The 20,778-nt window shown below is 41.8% G+C and overlaps 1 protein-coding gene across 1 annotated transcript; it reads right to left on the bottom strand.

The window, feature by feature from the left end:
- Positions 1-1,421: 1,421 nt before the first annotated feature.
- On the bottom strand, positions 1,422-9,740 carry LOC125717118 (mucin-2-like). The gene is made up of 4 exons (XM_048990096.1): positions 9,606-9,740; positions 3,555-4,429; positions 2,553-3,034; positions 1,422-1,824 (listed from the first exon to the last, which is right to left on the bottom strand). The coding sequence occupies exons 1-4, from the start codon at positions 9,667-9,669 to the stop codon at positions 1,422-1,424; spliced, it is 1,824 nt and encodes a 607-aa protein (XP_048846053.1). The 5' UTR covers positions 9,670-9,740.
- Positions 9,741-20,778: the final 11,038 nt, after the last annotated feature.

The following is a 20,778-nucleotide window of genomic DNA, read 5'->3' as shown; positions in this document are numbered from 1 at the left end:
TAGTTGCTGTTTGTACTGGACTTGTTGTGATTGGTTCTATGGTGGAAGCGGAATCAGTTGTTGTTTCTACTGTAGTTCTGATTGCCATTGTGGTTGGAGGCACAGTGGTTGATTGTACTGGGGATGATGTTGTGATTGGTTCTGTGGTTGAAGGTGAAGTAGTTGTTTGTACTGGAGTTTTTGTGATTGGTTCTGTGGTTGAAGGTGAAGTAGATGTTTCTACTATAGTTGTTGTGATTGGTATTGTGGTTGGAGACACAGTGGTTGTTTGTACTGGGGATGATGTTGTGATTTCTTCTGTGGTTGAAGGTAAAATAGTTGCTGTTTGTACTGGACTTGTTGTGATTGGTTCTATGGTGGAAGCTGAATCAGTTGTTGTTTCTACTGTAGTTCTGATTGCCATTGTGGTTGGAGGCACAGTGGTTGATTGTACTGGGGATGATGTTGTGAGTTCTGTGGTTGAAGGTAAAGTAGTTGCTGTTTCTACTGGAGTTGTTGTGATTGGTTCTATGGTGGAAGGTGAATCAGTTGTCATTTCTACTGTAGTTCTCATTGCCATTGTGGTTGGAGGCACAGTGGTTGATTGTAATGGGGATGATGTTGTGATTGGTTCTGTGGTTGAAGGTGAAGTAGATGTTTCTACTATAGTTGTTGTGATTGGCATTGTGGTTGGAGGCACAGTGGTTGTTTGTACTGGGGATGATGTTGTGATTTCTTCTGTGGTTGAAGGTAAAATAGTTGCTGTTTGTACTGGACTTGTTGTGATTGGTTCTATGGTGGAAGCTGAATCAGTTGTTGTTTCTACTGTAGTTCTGATTGCCATTGTGGTTGGAGGCACAGTGGTTGTTTGTACTGGGGATGATGTTGTGAGTTCTTCTGTGGTTGAAGGTAAAGTAGTTGCTGTTTGTACTGGAGTTGTTGTGATTGGTTCTATGGTGGAAGGTGAATCAGTTGTTGTTTCTACTGTAGTTCTCATTGCCATTGTGGTTGGAGGCACAGTGGTTGATTGTAATGGGGATGATGTTGCGATTGGTTCTGTGGTTGAAGGTGAAGTAGTTGTTTGTACTGGAGTTTTTGTGATTGGTTCTGTGGTTGAAGGTGAAGTAGATGTTTCTACTATAGTTGTTGTGATTGGCATTGTGGTTGGAGGCACAGTGGTTGTTTGTACTGGGGATGATGTTGTGATTTCTTCTGTGGTTGAAGGTAAAATAGTTGCTGTTTGTACTGGACTTGTTGTGATTGGTTCTATGGTGGAAGCTGAATCAGTTGTTGTTTCTACTGTAGTTCTGATTGCCATTGTGGTTGGAGGCACAGTGGTTGTTTGTACTGGGGATGATGTTGTGAGTTCTTCTGTGGTTGAAGGTAAAGTAGTTGCTGTTTGTACTGGAGTTGTTGTGATTGGTTCTATGGTGGAAGGTGAATCAGTTGTTGTTTCTACTGTAGTTCTCATTGCCATTGTGGTTGGAGGCACAGTGGTTGATTGTAATGGGGATGATGTTGTGATTGGTTCTGTGGTTGAAGGTGAAGTAGTTGTTTGTACTGGAGTTTTTGTGATTGGTTCTGTGGTTGAAGGTGAAGTAGATGTTTCTACTATAGTTGTTGTGATTGGTATTGTGGTTGGAGACACAGTGGTTGTTTGTACTGGGGATGATGTTGTGATTTCTTCTGTGGTTGAAGGTAAAGTAGTCATTGTTTGTACTGGAGTTGTTGTGATTGGCTCTGTGGTTGAAGGTGAAGCAGTTGTTGTTTCTACTGTAGTTCTGATCGGCATTGTGGTTGGAGGCACAGTGCTTGTTTGTACTGGGGATGATGTTGTGAGTTCTTCTGTGGTTGAAGGTAAAGTAGTTGCTGTTTGTACTGGAGTTGTTGTGATTGGTTCTATGGTGGAAGGTGAATCAGTTGTTGTTTCTACTGTAGTTCTGATTGCCATTGTGGTTGGAGGCATAGTGCTTGTTTGTACTGGGGATGATGTTGTGAGTTCTTCTGTGGTTGAAGGTAAAGTAGTGGTTGTTTGTAATGTAGTGGTTATGTTTTGTATTGTGTTTGAAGGTAAAGGAGTTGTTTGCAATGGAGTTGGTGTTGAGACTGATACTGTGGTTGAAGGTAAAGTAGTTGTTGCATGGACAGGGGTTGTAATTGGTACTGTGGTTGAAGGTAAAGTACTTGTTTGTACTGGGGATGATGTTTCGATTGGTACTGTGGTTGAAGGTAATGTAGTTGTTTGCACTGTATTTGTGACTGCTATTGTGCTTGGAGGCACATTGATTGTTTGTATTTGTGATGATGTCATTGGAACTGTGGTTGAAGGTAGTGTAGTTGTTTGTAATGGAGTTGATACGATTGGCATTGTGGTTAAAGGTAAAGTAGACGTTTGTACTACAGTTGTGATTGGTACTGGGGTTGAAGCTAAAGTAGTTGTTTGTACTAGAGTTGTTATGATTGGTACTGTGGTGGACCTTAAAGTAGTTCTTGTTTGTTTTGGAGTTGGTGTTGGGATTGGTACTGTGGTTGAAGGTAAAGTAGTTGTTTGTACTGTGGTTGTGATTGGTAACGTGGTTGAAGGTAAAGTAGTTGTTGTTTGTATTGGAGATGGTGTTTTTATTGGCCCTGTGGTTGGAGGCACGGTGGTTGCTTGTGCTGGGGTTGATATTGGAATTGGTACTGCGGTTGAAGGCACAGTGGTTGTTGATGTTGCGATTGGCTCTGTGGTTCTAGGTGAATTCGTTGTTGTTTGTCCTGTTGTTGATGTTCTGATTTTCAGTGTGGTTGGAGGCATGGTGGTTTTCTGTTCTGGGGAAGATGTTGCAATTGGCACTGAGGTTCGTGGGATATTCATTGTTCTTTGTATTGGAGTAGCCGTTGTACTTGGCGCTGTGGTTGGACGGACAGTGGTTGTTGGAGGCACAGTGATTGGCAGTGTGGTATTTTGGAAAATTATATTATTGCAGGAGTGTTGTTGGGCAAAAATTGGTTGTATGTCTATCAAAGTAAATTTTAAAGAACCACCGAAACTTTGTTGAAGATTCAACTGTACCTGTAATGAACATAAAGAATTCACAGAATATTAAAATCATTTTTTACAACAATACATAAATATTTTCATTAACTGCCTATTGATGTCTATTGATTGAGTCTGGAACCTATCCAAGGAAGCACAGGGTATATAGGGTTGGGGATGCCAGTGCATAAATAAGCAGAGACTCACAAACAGACGCTATGGGGAGAACATGCAAACTCCGAAGGGTGGGTCCAGGGTGAAAAGTCAAGTTACATCCCTGGATGTGTGAGGCCAAAGTACTACTCACTTTTTCAACTAACATATAACAGTATAATTATTTACAAAATAACATCCATACTATTGGTATTTTCCTAAAATAAAGATTAAGAAACTATCAAACTTTGCAATTATGGTAGTAAATTATAGCAAATACAAAGACTTATTATTCAAAAATGTGATGTGTAAAGAGTTAATTAAATTAAGACAAAATACTTAAAAGTATAACGAAAAGTTCCGATCCCAAACCCACTTAGGAAGTATAGAGAAATCATTTTACCTGCTGTAAAAAGTATTGAACTGCATTTCTATTAGGAAACACTCCAGATTGAAAGACAGCTCGGAGTTTAGCAGAAGTGGAGGTATTTTTTGTGGGCTTAGATGACATAATTGAGGATGTTGTTGAGTTTTGTCCTGTAATTGGGTTTAAACCAGTGGTTGATAGTGCGAGCATTGTCATTTTATTTGCTACTGTGGTTGAAGGTAAAGGGGTTGTTGTTTGTGGCACAGTTGTTGGTGTCGTTGAAGTTAAAGTGGCAGTTGTTAAAGTTGTTGATGCAATGGGCACTGTGGTTGGAGTTGAAGTGGTTGTTGCTTGTACTGGAGTTGTCAATGTGGTTGGTCCTGTGGTTGGAGTTAAAGTGGTGGGTTTTCTTTGTTCTGGAGTTGTTACTGTTATTGACATTCTGGTTCGAGGTAGATGTGTTGTTGTTTGTGGCACAGTTGTTGTCATTGGCATTGTGGTTGGAGTTAAAGTGGTATTTGTTTTTTGTGGTGGATTTGTTGTGATTGCCATTGTGGTTAGTGATAAAGTGATAGTTGTTTGTTCAGGAGTTGGTAATTTGCCTGCCACTGTGTTTGGCTTTGAGTTTGTGGCTGTTGTGTTTGTTGATGCAGTGGACATCGAGAGTGTCTCACTTGTCGATGATGTCATTGTGGTTGATGCTAAGGTGGTGCTTCTTTTTTGTGCCACATTTGTCCCTGCATTTGGTGTTGACATGGTATTTTTTGAACGTATCACATTTGTGATCGAGGGTGTTGTTGATTTTATTGCTATGCGTGGTATTGAAGTGGGATCTGTTGATGTTGTCTCAGTTGTCCTTGAAGGTGGTGTTGTATTGGTCATCATTGAGGGTCGCCTTGTTGAAAATCGACCTGTTAGATGCCAGAAATACAATATCAAAATAATTTTTTGCATATATTCACATCTAGTCAACTCTGCTAACTGCACAGACTCAGGGCTGCTGCGTGTGCTTTTCTGAAGTTTTTTCTAAACTATGCAGTAACCACCAAAACTTACTGAATTGTATAGCATAACCATAACAAATGTACTGCTGTATACGGTATAACACGGTGTCAGAAGACGTCATTATTAAATGGAAATGTGAAATAAAGAAGTGTGCCATTATCCTACATGCAGTTACGTGGGACATACATACAAAAAAGACAATTTTTTCAGAATGTTAAACTGTTTTATATCAATCAATTTGACTGTAATTCACGTTTTTTTTCCTGTTATGTTAAATGACAGAAAAATTTTATTAAAACTACATTGCATAAACGTATATTTACGCACAGTTTGTAAAATAACAGAGAAATCCCTTCAGTGAAACTGGACAATTTCTTTTCTGTATTTTTACAGAAATTAGACTTATGGTTACATTCTTCATCTGTAAAATTTAAATGTTTTTACTGTGCCAACATTTGCTGTTGTTTTATGAAAGCGCAAGTAGATAAAAGTAGATTGTCATAGCTCAGTTTACAGGGTATTTATCTTACCATGAACAATCAGGAGCATTTATATGGAATATTATTTAGCACTATATAACATAGAATATATAATAATAATAAGTATTATGATATTATTAAAAAGTATGTCAAATATCCATGATGTAATCATTACAATGTAAACATTATAATGTAATCAACACAATGTAATCAACTGAGTATGTATTTGCACCTTTTGGTAGTCTGAGATTCTGTTAGCTACTTTATGTTAGTCCTGAATCTATGAATATTCACTTTTATTAACGTATATTTTATCACTATGTTAAAGGACAAATATATTATCAACCTTTTAGTTAGACAATGTGTAAAAGGCTGAAACTGCCTAGGTTTACTACTGAAGGAAGGGATTCGCCTGAGTTCACCAGAAGTTCACGGCTGAGCATTTTAAAAAACCAAGTGGAGCTGCTCGCGCCACCATTATGTTCAGCCGAGAGACCAAACGGTAAAAGAAATGATGGACAAACTTATCACCTAGGGGTGTGGATTAAGGGAAAAAACTATTATTGTGAATGGCTGAAGGAATAATGATGCTTAAGTGACGAGATATTGTTAAATGATAAGAACTTATATAAAAATTGGTGTAAAACAGTACTGGACACACTTTTACGTGTCCAGCCTTGGTTGTAACTTCATTGTTGCAATAAAGACTGAATTCTGGATACTGCACAAGCAGACCTCTGACTTCTGATTTGGCGGGGAAGGAGAAAAAACCACGGCATTTATATTGGACTTAAAGAGATTTATAACTTGTACATTCACGAAAGGTCTATACTGTGATGGACCGGACGCTTCCGGTCGCAACTGGTTTCAAACTTGTGCACATACGCAGAGGTCAGTGGAAGGCTCTATATTTCTGTTTAAAGAAATAAAAGGTTTGCAGATCAGAACTGATGGGATCATCTGAGAATTGATACAAGAAAGCGCTACAAAGTCAGAGAAGGACTAAGACACATATTAAGGTATGTATATTTAGACTTTTTAAAATATATGCTTTGTTTGACAGTGTTGCCACCAGGCACATTTCGCGTATGCACCGATTGCAAATGAACCGTTGGAAGTCATAGAAGTTTTAGATTTAAATGGATTAGATAATTCGCCAAATAATAAAAGTACAGCTAAACTCACAGGTCAGATAAGGACCGGGGAAAACTGGTCAGTGTAAGATATAGTTCATTCTAAGACTATTGTAGACATAGCTAATGTTAAACATGTTATAATTAGCTAACGTGAAATACTAGCATATCATTTGTAATATTAACATAAACATCTAACATTGTGTAAATATTTTTATTTAAGAAAGTGCCTACCATTACCCTGTTACGAAATATATATTCATGGTTGCTAATTATGCATTACAAAATGGTGATTTTGCGATGGGCTGGCCCCCCATCCTGGGTTGTTCCCTGCCTCATGCCCATAGCTTCCAAAATAGGCTCCGGACCCCCCGCGACCCAGTCGGATAAGCGGCTTGGAAAGTGAATGGATGGATGTACACAAGAAGAATTTTGCTATCTTTTAAAAACTTTATGCTGTCATCATATATGTAAAAACCTACTTAATTTGTCCGTATATCCATCCATCCATCCATTTTCCAAACCGCTTATCCTACTGGGTCGCGGGGGGTCCAGAGCCTATGCCAGGAGCAATGGGCATGAGGCAGGGGCCAACCCAGCGCAGGGCACACTCACACACCATTCACTCACACATGCACACCTACGGGCAATTTAGCAAGTCCAATTAGCCTCAGCATGTTCTTGGACTGTGGGGGGAAACCGGAGTACCCGGAGGAAACCCCATGACGACATGGGGAATGTTGGAATGTCCTAGTCGTGACATACATCTCTAAACCTAGACCTGTTCATTTATTGCTTATTACTTACATGCCACTTTGCACAATCTTTTCCCATCAGTTATTTATTTTTATGTTGCTTAATGTCCATGTCTTAAAACATCATTTATATTACTTATATTCTTTGTATATCTATACATTTATATACTATTTATTTAAAGTAAGCGCCCACCATATTGCATTTAATTGAAAGGTTTAAAATTTTACACAGCCTATACGTTTTGTCCAGTCTTTAGCTAATTAAAGATGATCACACAGATGATCTATTAAGTGAGCCTGACAAAAGGTATCACTGCCAAACAAATGTGATGGCAAAGCTGCCAATTAAGATGCATGACCTTACTTCAGCAATGGTTTAATGTTTTGACACCAATTTTGTCATTTGGACTCAGTCACATCCTGAGGATGTGCACCAAACTTCATGTCATTTGAACTGGGGGGCACTGCACTAAGCAAAAATTTGTTTTTCTTAATACATTTTGATATATTGGCTTATAAAAGTGGTTTTGTTTTGTATGGGGATTATCTTGATCTGTCCCTGGTCATTCCACATGATTCCCAGCCTAGCATCTCACATGTAGTTTATTACCTGTGTGTATACAGTATGTGCCAGTCCATGCCCTGTGTATTCATTGATACTCATGCCTTTTCTGCTTCTTTAGCTTCTCTCTCAGATGTTACTAATCTATCCTGTCTTTCTGATATTCTCTGTAATCGATACCCAGGCTACTGTATTTCGAATAATACCCACGCTACCATTAAGCACAGGTCGGTCCCCTTCTCATTCCTCTTCTTGGTTTGTCAGGCATCATTCCAGTAGATCTGAAAACTGTTGCAGTTGCCCCAGTTTTCAAAATACCTGGTCTGGAACCAACTGATTTTAACAGCTATTGGCCGATCTCTATCCAGTCTCTAAACTGCTACCCTCCTCCATCAATAGAAGGAGCTGTTGCTGCTAAGTTGCAGTGTTATTCAGTGTCACGCCGCCTTTACAAACCTTTCTAATTTGGATTTCATTCTCTCCACAGTACTGAGACTGCATTCCTTAGAATTGTTAATGACCTTCTCTTGGCAGCTGATTCTGGGGCAGTCAGAATTCTTGATATAGGGTCGAGGCTGCATGGTAAAAACTAAGTTGCAGTTATTCTTCCTACTGTTAAGCATAAACATCCCAGTAACAGCAAGTCATACAGCATTTTCTTTCCCTGTTAAACCTACTAAAGGGAATTTCTTTACATGACAATGAATGAGCTTCTATCTGGCCTGAATGAGGAAGTGTTTCAAACATTTTCTTCTCTGCAATGGGAGGAACACTCAAGAATGTCTCTTTGACATGTCATCCAAGACATCTAGCATTATATAAATGTTTACTTATAATACAGACAAACAACATAATAACTATATACAGTGCTATGAAAAGTATTTCCTAATTCCTTCAGTTTTTTCTTAACATTAAATTCTTTCTGATTGCCAAACAAATTTAGTATAATACAAAGGAGAACCTGTTTTTAAATGACCATTTGACTCACTGAAGAAAAAAAACACCCATATCACCCATGTGACAAAGTAACCGCCACGCAAACAACCAATAAGCCAATTTGAAATGATGATGGATTAAATTAAACTAGACGCCCTCAAGCTATTGAAATGTATCAACTGATAAAGGGAAGGGGTGCAAAGCACTCTCTAAAACCTATTATTTTGGCAGGAGTAAGAGTGATGGGATGGGGGGTCTGCCAATATTGGTGTTAAAACATCAAAGTTTTTTTTAGGTATGGTCACACATCTTGATTGGTAATTATGCCACAAATTTTGTTTGGCAAATCTTTCCTATCTGGTTTCCGTTCACTCCGAAGTACTGAGACTGCATTCCATAGGGTTCTTAATTACCTTCTCTTGGCAGCTGATTTTGGGACTGTCAGTATTCTTCTTATTTTGAACATAAGCTCTGCTTTTGACAAAATTCCTCACAATAAACCTATTCGATGTTTTTCATATACTAACATTACTGGTACTGTACTCTCCTGATTCATGACAGACAAGAGTTTATAGTCCACAGTTGTAATTGTATGTTTGCTGGTCTTCCTGCTAGCAAGCATTCTAAATTACAATTCATACAAACTTCAGCAACTACAATTCTCAGTAACATTAAAAAATCTGCACATATCACTCCCACCCTCTGTCAACTTTCCATGCTACCTGTCTCTTTCTGTATACAGTGCAAACTACTTGTGATGACGTTTAAGGCCAAATATGGTTTTGCTTCTCATTAGATATATTAGATATGTCACCTAGAGATGATTTAAAGTATACTGGAGGATGTGTATAGGTTGGATGCTAATATTATACCATATTACATGAGTCTTGACCATCTGTGGTCAAGTGCCAACTGTACAGTACATGTCATTGCACTTTGCACTTGCATTTTTGTTTTTCTACATCATAGTAGTCACAGTAACTTGAATGAAATTGCACTGATATTTACAATCTGAACACCTTTACCAGTACGACATGCACTTGAAGGTCTGAAGTTTCATTTTTCATTTATTTTAGAATAACATATTTAATTTTCTAACATCATCCATCAACTGTAGGGAATACATCAAAACTGAAAATATCTTAGTATAGCATGTATGAGATATTTATATATATATATATATAATTTTTTTTACATTTTTTTCATAAATGACTTACTTGTTGTGGTCATTTGTCCCACTGTTAAGCAGAAACATCCCAATAACAGGAAGAAATACAGCATTTTCTTTCCCTGTTGAACCCAGTAATTTGAATTTCTTTATGCACTCAAAAGTGAGCTTCTATCTGGCCTGAATGAGGAAGTGTTTTGAACATTTTCTTCTCTGCAATGGGAGGAACACTCAAGAATGTCTCTTTGACATGTCATCCAAGACATCTAGCATTATATAAATGTTTACTTATAATACAGACAAACAACATAATAACTATATACAGTGCTATGAAAAGTATTTCCTAATTCCTTCAGTTTTTTCTTAACATTAAATTCTTTCTGATTGCCAAACAAATTTAGTATAATACAAAGGAGAACCTGTTTTTAAATGACCATTTGACTCACTGAAGAAAAAAAACACCCATATCACCCATGTGACAAAGTAACCGCCACGCAAACAACCAATAAGCCAATTTGAAATGATGATGGATTAAATTAAACTAGACGCCCTCAAGCTATTGAAATGTATCAACTGATAAAGGGAAGGGGTGCAAAGCACTCTCTAAAACCTATTATTTTGGCAGGAGTAAGAGTGATGGGATGGGGGGTCTGCCAATATTGGTGTTAAAACATCAAAGTTTTGTTTAGGTATGGTCACACATCTTGATTGGTAATTATGCCACAAATTTTGTTTGGCAAATCTTTCCTATCTGGTTTCTGTTCACTCCGAAGTACTGAGACTGCATTCCTTAGGGTTCTTAATTACCTTCTCTTGGCAGCTGATTTTGGGGTTGTCAGTATTCTTCTTATTTTGGACATAAGCTCTGCTTTTGACAAAATTCCTCACAATAAACCTATTGGATGTTTTTCATATATTAACATTACTAGTACTGTACTCTCCTGATTCATGACAGACAAGAGTTTATAGTCCACAGTTGTAATTGTATGTTTGCTGGTTTTCCTGCTAGCAAGCATTCTAAATTACAATACATACAAACTTCAGCAACTACAATTCTCAGTAACATTAAAAAATCTGCACATATCACTCCCACCCTCTGTCAACTTTCCATGCTACCTGTCTCTTTCTGTATACAGTGCAAACTACTTGTGATGACGTTTAAGGCCAAATATGGTTTTGCTCCTCATTAGATATATTAGATATGTCACCTAGAGAATTTAAAGTATACTGGAGGATGTGTATAGGTTGGATGCTAATATTATACCATATTACATGAGTCTTGACCATCTGTGGTCAAGTGCCAACTGTACAGTACATGTCATTGCACTTTGCACTTGCATTTTTGTTTTTCTACATCATAGTAGTCACAGTAACTTGAATGAAATTGCACTGATATTTACAATCTGAACACCTTTACCAGTACGACATGCACTTGAAGGTCTGAAGTTTCATTTTTCATTTATTTTAGAATAACATATTTAATTTTCTCACATCATCCATCAACTGTAGGGAATACATCAAAACTGAAAATATCTTAGTATAGCATGTATGAGATATATATATATATATATATATATATATATATATATATATATATATATATATATATATATATATAATTTGTTTTACATTTTTTTCATGAATAACTTACTTGTTGTGGTCATTTGTCCCACTGTTAAGCAGAAACATCCCAATAACAGGAAGAAATACAGCATTTTCTTTCCCTGTTGAACCCAGTAATTTGAATTTCTTTATACACTCAAAAATGAGCTTCTATCTGGCCTGAATGAGGAAGTGTTTTGAACATTTTCTTCTCAGCTATGGGAGGAGCCACAAAGAATGTTTCTTTTGGCATGTGGTTCAAGGACGTCTAACACAATACAAATGCATACTTATAATATAGACAACTAAGATAATAGCTTTGTACAGTGCAGTGGAAAAGTATTTTTTGATTCCATCATTTTATTCTTATTCTATCACTTAATTGTTTCTGATCTCCAGAGAAATTTAGTACAATCTGAGTAATCGCAATGTACAGTTTTTAAATGACCATTTGATTCATCCATCCATCCATCCATATTCCAAACTGCTTATCCTACTGGGTCACAGGGGAACAACCCAGGATGGGGGGCCAGCCCATTGCAGGGCACACTCATACACCATCCACTCACATATGCACACCTACGGGCAACTTAGTAACTCCAATTAGCCTCAGCATGTTTTTGGACTGTGGGGGGAAACCGGAGTATCCGACGGAAACCCCACGATGACATGGGGAGAACATGCAAACTCTGCACACACGTAACCCAGAGGGACACTCGAACCCAGGTCTCAGAGGTGTGAGGCAACAGTGCTAACCACTGCACCACCATGCTGCCCTCCATTTGATTCATTGAAGGAAAAAAAAAATCACAAACTCCCGAAGCACTCCCTAAAACCCACGAACTCCAGAGAAGCACTGTGAAGGCCATCATCTCCAAATGAGGAGAAAAAACTTGGAACAATCTGCCTAAGAGTGGTTGGCCTAGAACAGAGGTCACTAACAGGTGGACCACGGTCTGGGTCTGGACCCAGAACCTATCGCATACAGACCCGGAACGATAGCCAAAACATTAAGTTATTATTTAAAACCTGACAGGACGCTTCTATTTGAACTACAGCAATGTTTGTAGTCTTTTCGGTAGTAGTTTAGCAGTAGAACCGCCGTTTCCTACACCAATGAATATCAAACACCTTTAACAGCCAAGCAAGACGCAGTTCTGCATATAGAAGGTGTTGTTATGGTTGCATTGGTAGTGGGGCTTATTGATGTTGTCAATGAAATTGTTGTGCTTTGTGCCTGGTGGTCCCTGGTCTTGCCTGTGTCTGCTTCATGTCCTGGGTAGCGTTCTATCTTGTCCTGTCTTGCTCCCTGCATGTCTTGTCCCGTCTGTTGTCTGGCCAGTTGTTCTGCCCCTGCAGTCCCCTTCTCTACCAGTCCTTCATGCCTCAATGGCATCCTTGGGGGGTACTGTCACACCCCACTGTCACACCCCACCAAACCAATCCTTCTGTTTCCTTCCCCAGTGTGGCCCATATGAGCTACACCTGTTTGTGATTGTTTGTGCACACAGTTTGTCTAAATGTACTGTAAGTTAAAACTGTCATGCAAAGAAGAAACCCTATATAAATGAGATCCAGAAACATCTCACTTTTTCTGAACCCAAGCTTTTTTAAGATAGATCGAGCCAAAGTAGAAAACTGTCCACTTTGAAAAAAATAAAATTCTTTTTGGAAATCATGGATGCTGCATCCTCCGGGCTTAAAAGGAGACGGACCATCCAGCTTGTTATCAGCACACAGTACAGAAGCCAGCATTCATGATAGTATAGGGGTGGATTAATGTAAATGGCATGAGTGGCTTGCACATCTGGAATGACACCATTAGTGCACAACAATATATGCAGGTTTTGAAACAACATATGCTGGCACCAGATGACTTATTTTCAGGGAAGACCTTCAGCAAAACAAAGCCAAACTGCATTTTGCACATATTACAACAGTAAAAGAGACTGGGTGATAAACTGGCCTACCTGCATTCCAAACCTGTCACCCACTGAAAATATTTAGAGCATTATAAAATGGAAAACCTCAACAAAAGACACCCCAAATTGTTGTTGCTGGAATCCTATATCAAGCAAGAATGGGGTAACTTTTCTGTTTCAAAACTACAGAAATTGGTCTCCTCGGTTTCCAAACACTTATGGAGTATTGTTAAAAAAGTGGTTCACACAACACAGCGGTAATCATGCCCCTGTCTCACTTTTTAAGAATGTGTTGCAGACATCAAATTCAAAGTCAGCATATTTTTTTTTGAAAAATCAATAACATTTTTCAGTTTCAACATTTTCTGTTGTCTTTGAAATACTGTCAATTAAATATAGATTTGAAATAATTCGCAAATCCTTGCATTCTCTTTTTATTTATATTTCACACAGCATGTCAGAGTCGGAGCCCATCTATCCCTGCCTTTCATGTCTCCTCCCTGTTTGGCCAGCAGGTGTTGCTGGCCATCCTGTCGACTTCATTGTCACTTGCCTTTCATCCCCTATGTACTTTTGCAGGTCCCCAAACTGCCACACAGCTGAATGGGCTGAATGAGTGTATGGCTCAGATTGAGGAGTTGGGGGTTCAAAGCTAGCTAGCAACAAGCCTCATTGGTTTTGCTTTTTGGTCTTCCCTAGTCTTATTGGTAATCAGTGCTTTCCTGTTTTCGTTTTTTTTGTATTTCAATTGGTTCCTTTTCTTTTGCTCCTTGTATTAGTGTTTGTTTATTTTTCCTAGTATCCAGTTTTGTTTAACCCACTGGGAACTTGGGGTAGGGAACACACTTTCACTGACTGGGGCATAATCACACATTTCTTTCAATATCATAAACAATTCATAGCAAATAAATTATTTCTTATATGTTTGTTTTGGCATTACACTCATCTTAATTGTAATGTATATTGCAGATATGTCAGATCTATGTTAAGTTTGTAATCTGATATCAAAGTATAGACATTGCGAAATGCAGTTTGGAACACTTGCAGAAACATTATAAAAGTACATAGTAAGCAATGGTGGCAGTTTGTTTTGATCCCAGATATCTGATCACCAAAGTCTTGGCTACATGAAGATGACTAAATGGTGTAGTAGCAACATTCAGCTGGATAAATAAATAAATAAATAAATAAATAAATAAATAAAACATAACTCATGTCACTATTTCTGGCCTCCTTCCGTTGAATATGTAGAAGCTCTCATGTGTATGCATGAGCCATTCACACCTGGCCACCCCCAATTATGATGCTGATAGGGATGTACCCGGATCGCGTTTTACCGTTGCGTTGTTCTTCAAGGTGAGAGCAGTACAACACGTCCCCAATGCAGGTAAAACAAAGAGAGGTGACATGGTTTACTGTTTTACTGATGTAACCTAATTTTAAAAACTTTAATACTTCCGACAATAGGCGTTTTGAACAGAAAACAGATTACAGATTTAGTCAGCTTTCTTCATGATTCCATATAAAGATTTAAGTGAGATATAAACTGAAATAGACGCAAAAAAATATGCTGCATTGCCAACGATGCGCTCGTCCCCAGGGGGTTGATTGTAATACGCCACACCGATTCTTTGTTTGCCAAGTCCTTGTGATTGGTTAATTGATTATGACTCTCACCTGTCCTGCACTATGTTTTGTTAGCTGTGTATTTAAGTGCCTGTTCTGGCTCTGTTCTTTGATGGTTCAATGTAATTGTATGTCTGTTCAAAGTGGTTGTTACGATGTGCTGCCTAGTCCTGCTCCCTGTGTTCTCTTAATGTTCAAGTAGTGTTTATTCCATGCTTTAGTTTATTCCTAGTTTTTGTTTTCCCCTGTTTGCTTTCGGTCCCTCGTGGGCCTTTTCTTTTTGTGCTTCTATTGTTGTGTTCTATTGTTAATAAACCCCTTTGTCTTGGAGCTGCAAGTATATTCATCTTCTTTGTCCTGCCTGCACCATGTCACACCACAACGCAGCATCCCATTTTTTGGAAACAGGCTTATAGAAATACAGTTTAAAATAAGCTTTAATATACCCATACGTTCTCAACAAGGAATAATATAGTATTAATGCGGTATAAAAATGACATCACACAAAAAATATGGGTGATTGCTAAATTCTGTACATTCCTGAAATCACCATTTAAAAGTACATGAGACACCCCTTAGTTGTTTTGTAATAAAAGTGTTGTTGAACAGCATTATTTGTAGTACAGACGTCTCTATATTCAGCCTTGAGGCCAACAGTAGTAACGGTAAGAATATCCCAGTTTGGCCACTGTTGTTTTTCCTGTAAATATGTTATGTTCACACATCTTTACCATATATATGAGGGTATTTACTATTAAATGATGTGCATATATTTTTACATACATGCATGTTTCAGAAAAAGATAAGTCAGGCGGCACTAAGTGCTTCACGTCATAACAGGCAAAACCAAAGAGGAATAGGCAAACCAGAGGAATAAAATAAGTGAAACATTCAAATAAAAGGACAAAATGGGAGGTACAAGAAAAACAGAAGAAATGAAATCATTCTATAAACACATTATGAAACAAATCAAGGAACGAGTACATTTGCAAAACCTGATCGATGAAATTGTGTTTTTAAATGAGACTTAAAAATGGCTACTGAGTCAGTTGATCTCATACGTGGATAAAAGCTCGGTCAGATGATTGTAACGGTCTACTGTTTGATAGGGTACTAGCATATCAGATACACACTCCAGAGTTAAACCATGCAAGGCCTTAAAATTAATCAGTAAAACTTTTAAATAAATTCTCAGTTGAACTGGTAGCCAGTGACGTGATGCCAAAATCGAAGTAATGTGCTTATAAACCTTTGATCTTGTACAAAGTCTGGCTTCAGCGTTCTGTACTTCAGTTGTTCAGTGTGGCAAAGGAGACATTACAATACTCCAGGCAAGATGTAAGAAAAGCATGTATGATCTGTTCAATATCTTCAAAAGCAGCTCTAGCCTTTGCAATGTCTCTCAGTTGATAAAAGTCAGACTGTACCTATTAATTTACATGAGTTTAAAAATTTTAACTGGAATCAAAGAGCACCCCTAAGTTACTAGACACCGGATTATTTAAGATACATACATAGTCACACGTGAAGCCTATGTGGCACTCTAGATGGAAGGGGTCTTTCCAAGTCAGCACCACCACAGAAGATGGCATCCTAAGTATCTGCTTATGTTACTTAATGCACACAGTTGTTTGACAGAAGCTGATGAGCATCATCTCACCATAGGTGTCTGAGATCCAGTTCTTAGATACTTAACAGTTCTAGTGAGATGAATAATTACACCTGTCTCTCACTTTATATAAACCTGTCGGTTTCGATCTAATTTTTCCTTTTGCATTTCCATAATGTATATAGTCAGTCCAATTCTTACAGCACAGTTTCCTTCAATTAAGATCCTATTCTTGGCCTCACCCCAGGTGACGTCGTCTTGTCTGACATCCCAGCCAGAGACGGTTTCACAGAGTACATGATATTTTGGTAAATATCATTGTTGCAGGAGGGTCGTTGGGCAAAAATCGGTTGTATGTCTTTCAAAGTAAATCTCACAGAACCGCCAAAACTTCGTTGAAGACTCAACTGTAGCTGTAATGAACATAAATAATTTTCGAAATATTAAAGTCATTGTTTACAACGATATGATGAAACATCCGTAAATCCATTTTGATTAACTGCCTATTGGAGTCACTGAGTATGGATACTATTCAAGGAAACAGGGTATACAGGGTAGGGGATGCCAGTGCATAAATGGGCACAGACTCATACACAGGCACTATGGAAAGAACATGCAAACTCCAGGGTGGAAAGTGAAGCTACATCCTTGGATGTGTGAGGCTAAATTACTACTCGCTTTTTCAACCACAACTAACATCCATCCATTTTCTGAAACTGCTTAATCCCAACTGGGGTTGTGGGGGGGACTGGAGTCTATCCCGGGATCAATGGGTACAGGTGGGAACAAACCCTAGGCAGTCACCAACACAGCACAGGGCACACATACTGTCATGCCCGGCTCGTCCGCTCCTCGTGTGTGCCACGCCCCCTAATTACCCACGTGTGATTTCCTGATCGTGCCCAGTCGTGTCTTGTTTCCTGCTGCCTTGTTCCATGTATTTAAGTTCCTGTTTTGTACTAACCCGTTGTCTGTCATTGATGTTACCTTATGTCAGTCTGTGTCTGATGTCCTTAGCCCCGATTCCTAAGAATAAACCCCCGTTTTCCCGTATCCCGCTTGCCTGCCTGCTCCTTACCCGCACGATCGCCCGTCTGCTACACCCCGATTGTGACACATACAACTACAGGACCAATTTAGACTCCCCGATCGTGACAGAATGACAGACCAAAAGAAAGGGAGGAGACGGAGAGTCCCGCAGGGAACGATCCGTCTCGGCGCCTGCTCGCTCTCCAGGATTTGGCTCCCGACGGAGGACGAGAGGGAGGTACCCGCCCTATCTCCAGCCCGGGGGCCGACCACACGCGACCCCGATCCCGCGTGGAAGTACTGGCTCTCTAGTGAGGACGAGGACGAGGAGCCCTTCCTCTACCCGGAGCCGAAAGCCTTTCTTCCGCCTTCCGTTTTCACGGACATCGCGCCGCCTCCCGCAACCGCCAGGCGCCAGCGAGGGAGACGGAGGAGAACGGCGATCGCCAGTACGGAGGACCTCCCTCCGTTGCTGCCGGCGGACCCCACTCCCGTGCGGCCGCCACTGCCTGCGCAGCCGCCTTCGTTGCCGCCGCTGCCTGCGCAGCCGCCTTCGTTGCCGCCGCTGCCTGCGCAGCCGCCTTCGTTGCCGCCGCTGCCTGCGCAGCCGTCTTCGTTGCCGCCATTGCCGGCGGACCCCGCTCCCGTGCAGCCGCCATTGCCGGCGGACCCCGCTCCCGTGCAGCCGCCATTGCCGGCGGACCCCGCTCCCGTGCAGCCGCCGCTGCCTGCGCAGCCGCCTTCGCTGCCTGCTGCAGCTCCTGGGCCGGCGCCCCCTCTGCAGCCGCCTGCTGCAGCTCCCGGGCCGGCGCCCCCTCTGCAGCCGCCTGCTGCAGCTCCCGGGCCGGCGCCCCCTCTGCAGCCGCCTGCTGCAGCTCCAAGTCCTGACCGCGCTCCAAGTCCTGACCGCGCTCCAAGTCCTGACCGCGCTCCTGTCCCTTCTCCCCCTGTGACTGTTTCTCCCTCGCCCCGGCGAACTCGACCCCGACCTGGGGTCATGTCTGTGTCCCGTAAAGGGAGGGGACACAGACGCAGGGCTGGGGTCCCGCCCGCCCTGCCCCCTGGCTCGCCCTGCCTCGCCTGCGCTGGGGCTCGGTTGGCGCCCGCGGGTCCTGGCCCTCCGGGTCGGCTGTCGCCTGCGGGTCCCTCTCCGGTGCCTCGTCGCCCTGCCTCGCTCCCCCCTCCGGTGCCTGGTCTGTCGCCTGGGGGCTCCCCGACGGCGGCTCCTCGGTCGCCTGCGGGGCCCCCACCTTCGGCCCGTCGGAGGACGTCGCCGCCCGCGGCGGCTCCCCCCCTCGCCTTGCCTTCGCCCTGGCCCCTTCCAGCTCCCTCATCCCCTTCCCTGGTGCTCCCTCCTGCTCCCTCCCTGGCCCCTCCGCGGGTCCCTCGCCCTGTCTCCTCAGCCCCTTCTCGGTCCCCTCCGGCTCCGGCCTCCCGGCCGTCTGCGGCCCCTCCGGCTGCCGCCCGTCGCCCGCTGGGGCTCCCACGGGCTCCCCTTGGTTCCCCCTCCTTCTCGCCCTGTGCCCCTGCCTTTGTCCCTCCTGTCTCTGTCCTGCCTGCTTTTGTTCCTCGCCCGTCTGTTCCGACCTTTCGTGTTTCTGGTTTCCTGTTCCCTCCTTGCACTCCCGCTCCTAGTGTCCCGCTTGTCCCTCCTGTCTCTCCCTTCCTGATCTGTCTCTCTGCCTTCCCGTCCCTTTGTCAGCTCCTGTCTTTTGTTCTGTCTCTTGCCGTGTTTTGTGCTTCGGTCCTGTTCCCTGTCCTGCATTGATTCTGTCCTTGTTTTTCAGGTCCTGTTTTGCCTCGTCCCGTCCGTCGCCCCCTTCCTTGGCGCGCCCGGTGTAGCGCGCCTTTGGGGGGGGGTTCTGTCATGCCCGGCTCGTCCGCTCCTCGTGTGTGCCACGCCCCCTAATTACCCACGTGTGATTTCCTGATCGTGCCCAGTCGTGTCTTGTTTCCTGCTGCCTTGTTCCATGTATTTAAGTTCCTGTTTTGTACTAACCCGTTGTCTGTCATTGATGTTACCTTATGTCAGTCTGTGTCTGATGTCCCTAGCCCCGATTCCTAAGAATAAACCCCCGTTTTCCCGTATCCCGCTTGCCTGCCTGCTCCTTACCCGCACGATCGCCCGTCTGCTACACCCCGATTGTGACACATACAACTACAGGACCAATTTAGACTCACCAATCATCCTATCCTGCACACTTTTGGACTGTGGGAGGAAATCAGATCCCCTGTCTAAAACGGGGAGAGTGTGCAAACTCCACACAGAAAGGACCCGGGAACAAAACCAGGACCTTCTTGCTTTGAGGCAGTATTGGTAACCACTGTGCCGCCCCACAAATACCATGTAATGGTATAATTATTTACAAAATAACTTCCATACTATTGGTACCTTCCAAAAAGAAGATAAAGAAACTATTAAACTATTGAATTACATAAAGGGGGGCAGCATGGTGGTGCAATGGTTAGCACTGTTGCCTCACACCTCTGGGACCCAAGTTCGAGTCTCTGCCTGGGTCACATGTGTGTGGAGTTTGCATGTTCTCCCCATGTCATCATGGGGTTTTCTCCGGGTACTCCGGTTTCCTCCCACAGTCCATGCTGAGGCTAACTGGACTTGCTAAATTGCCCGTAGGAGTGCATGTGTGAGTGAATGGTGTGTGTGTTCCCTGCGATGGGCTGGCCCCCCATCCTGGGTTGTTCCCTGCCACGTGCCCATTGCTTCCGGGATAGGCTCCGGACCCCCCGCGACTCAGTAGGATAAGCGGTTTGGAAAATGGATGGATGGATTACATAAAGTACATACACTGATTATTCAAACGAGTAATGTGTAAAGATTTAATCAAATTCCACCCATCCATTCTCTGTAACTGTTTGTCCTATTCAGCGTCATGTGGGGTCTGGAGCCTATCCCAGAGGCTACGTGCACAGGGCAGGGAACAATCCAGGATGGGCCAAAACCCATATCAGGGCACACCATCTCACCATTCAATCACACAAGCACACCTACAGACAATTTGGTAACTCCAGTTACCCTCAGCATATTGTTGGACTGTGGGGAGGCACCAAAGTATCCAGAGGAAATCCCATGAAGATACATAGAGAGCATGCAAATTCCACGCATGGAACTACGGCAGAGACTCGAACCCATGTTCCAGAGGCATAAGACTACAGTGCTAACCACTGCACCACCATGCTGCCCTGATTTAATCAAATTAAACTTTAATTAAATTTAAAATTTTTAAAATATAATGAAGTGTAAATTACTCCTCCCAAACCCACTTATAAAATAGCAAAATCAGCATACCTGCTGTAGGAAGTCTTGAATTGCAGCTTTATTAGGAAACATTCCAGAGTGAAAGATAGCTTGAAGTTTTGCAGAAGTGGAGTTATTTTTTGTGGGCTTAGAGGACATAATTGAGGGTGTTGTTGAG

This window comes from Brienomyrus brachyistius, chromosome 21 (genome assembly GCF_023856365.1).
Source record: "Brienomyrus brachyistius isolate T26 chromosome 21, BBRACH_0.4, whole genome shotgun sequence".
NCBI lineage: Eukaryota > Metazoa > Chordata > Actinopteri > Osteoglossiformes > Mormyridae > Brienomyrus > Brienomyrus brachyistius.
This window is presented reverse-complemented; position numbering and strand designations above follow the sequence as displayed.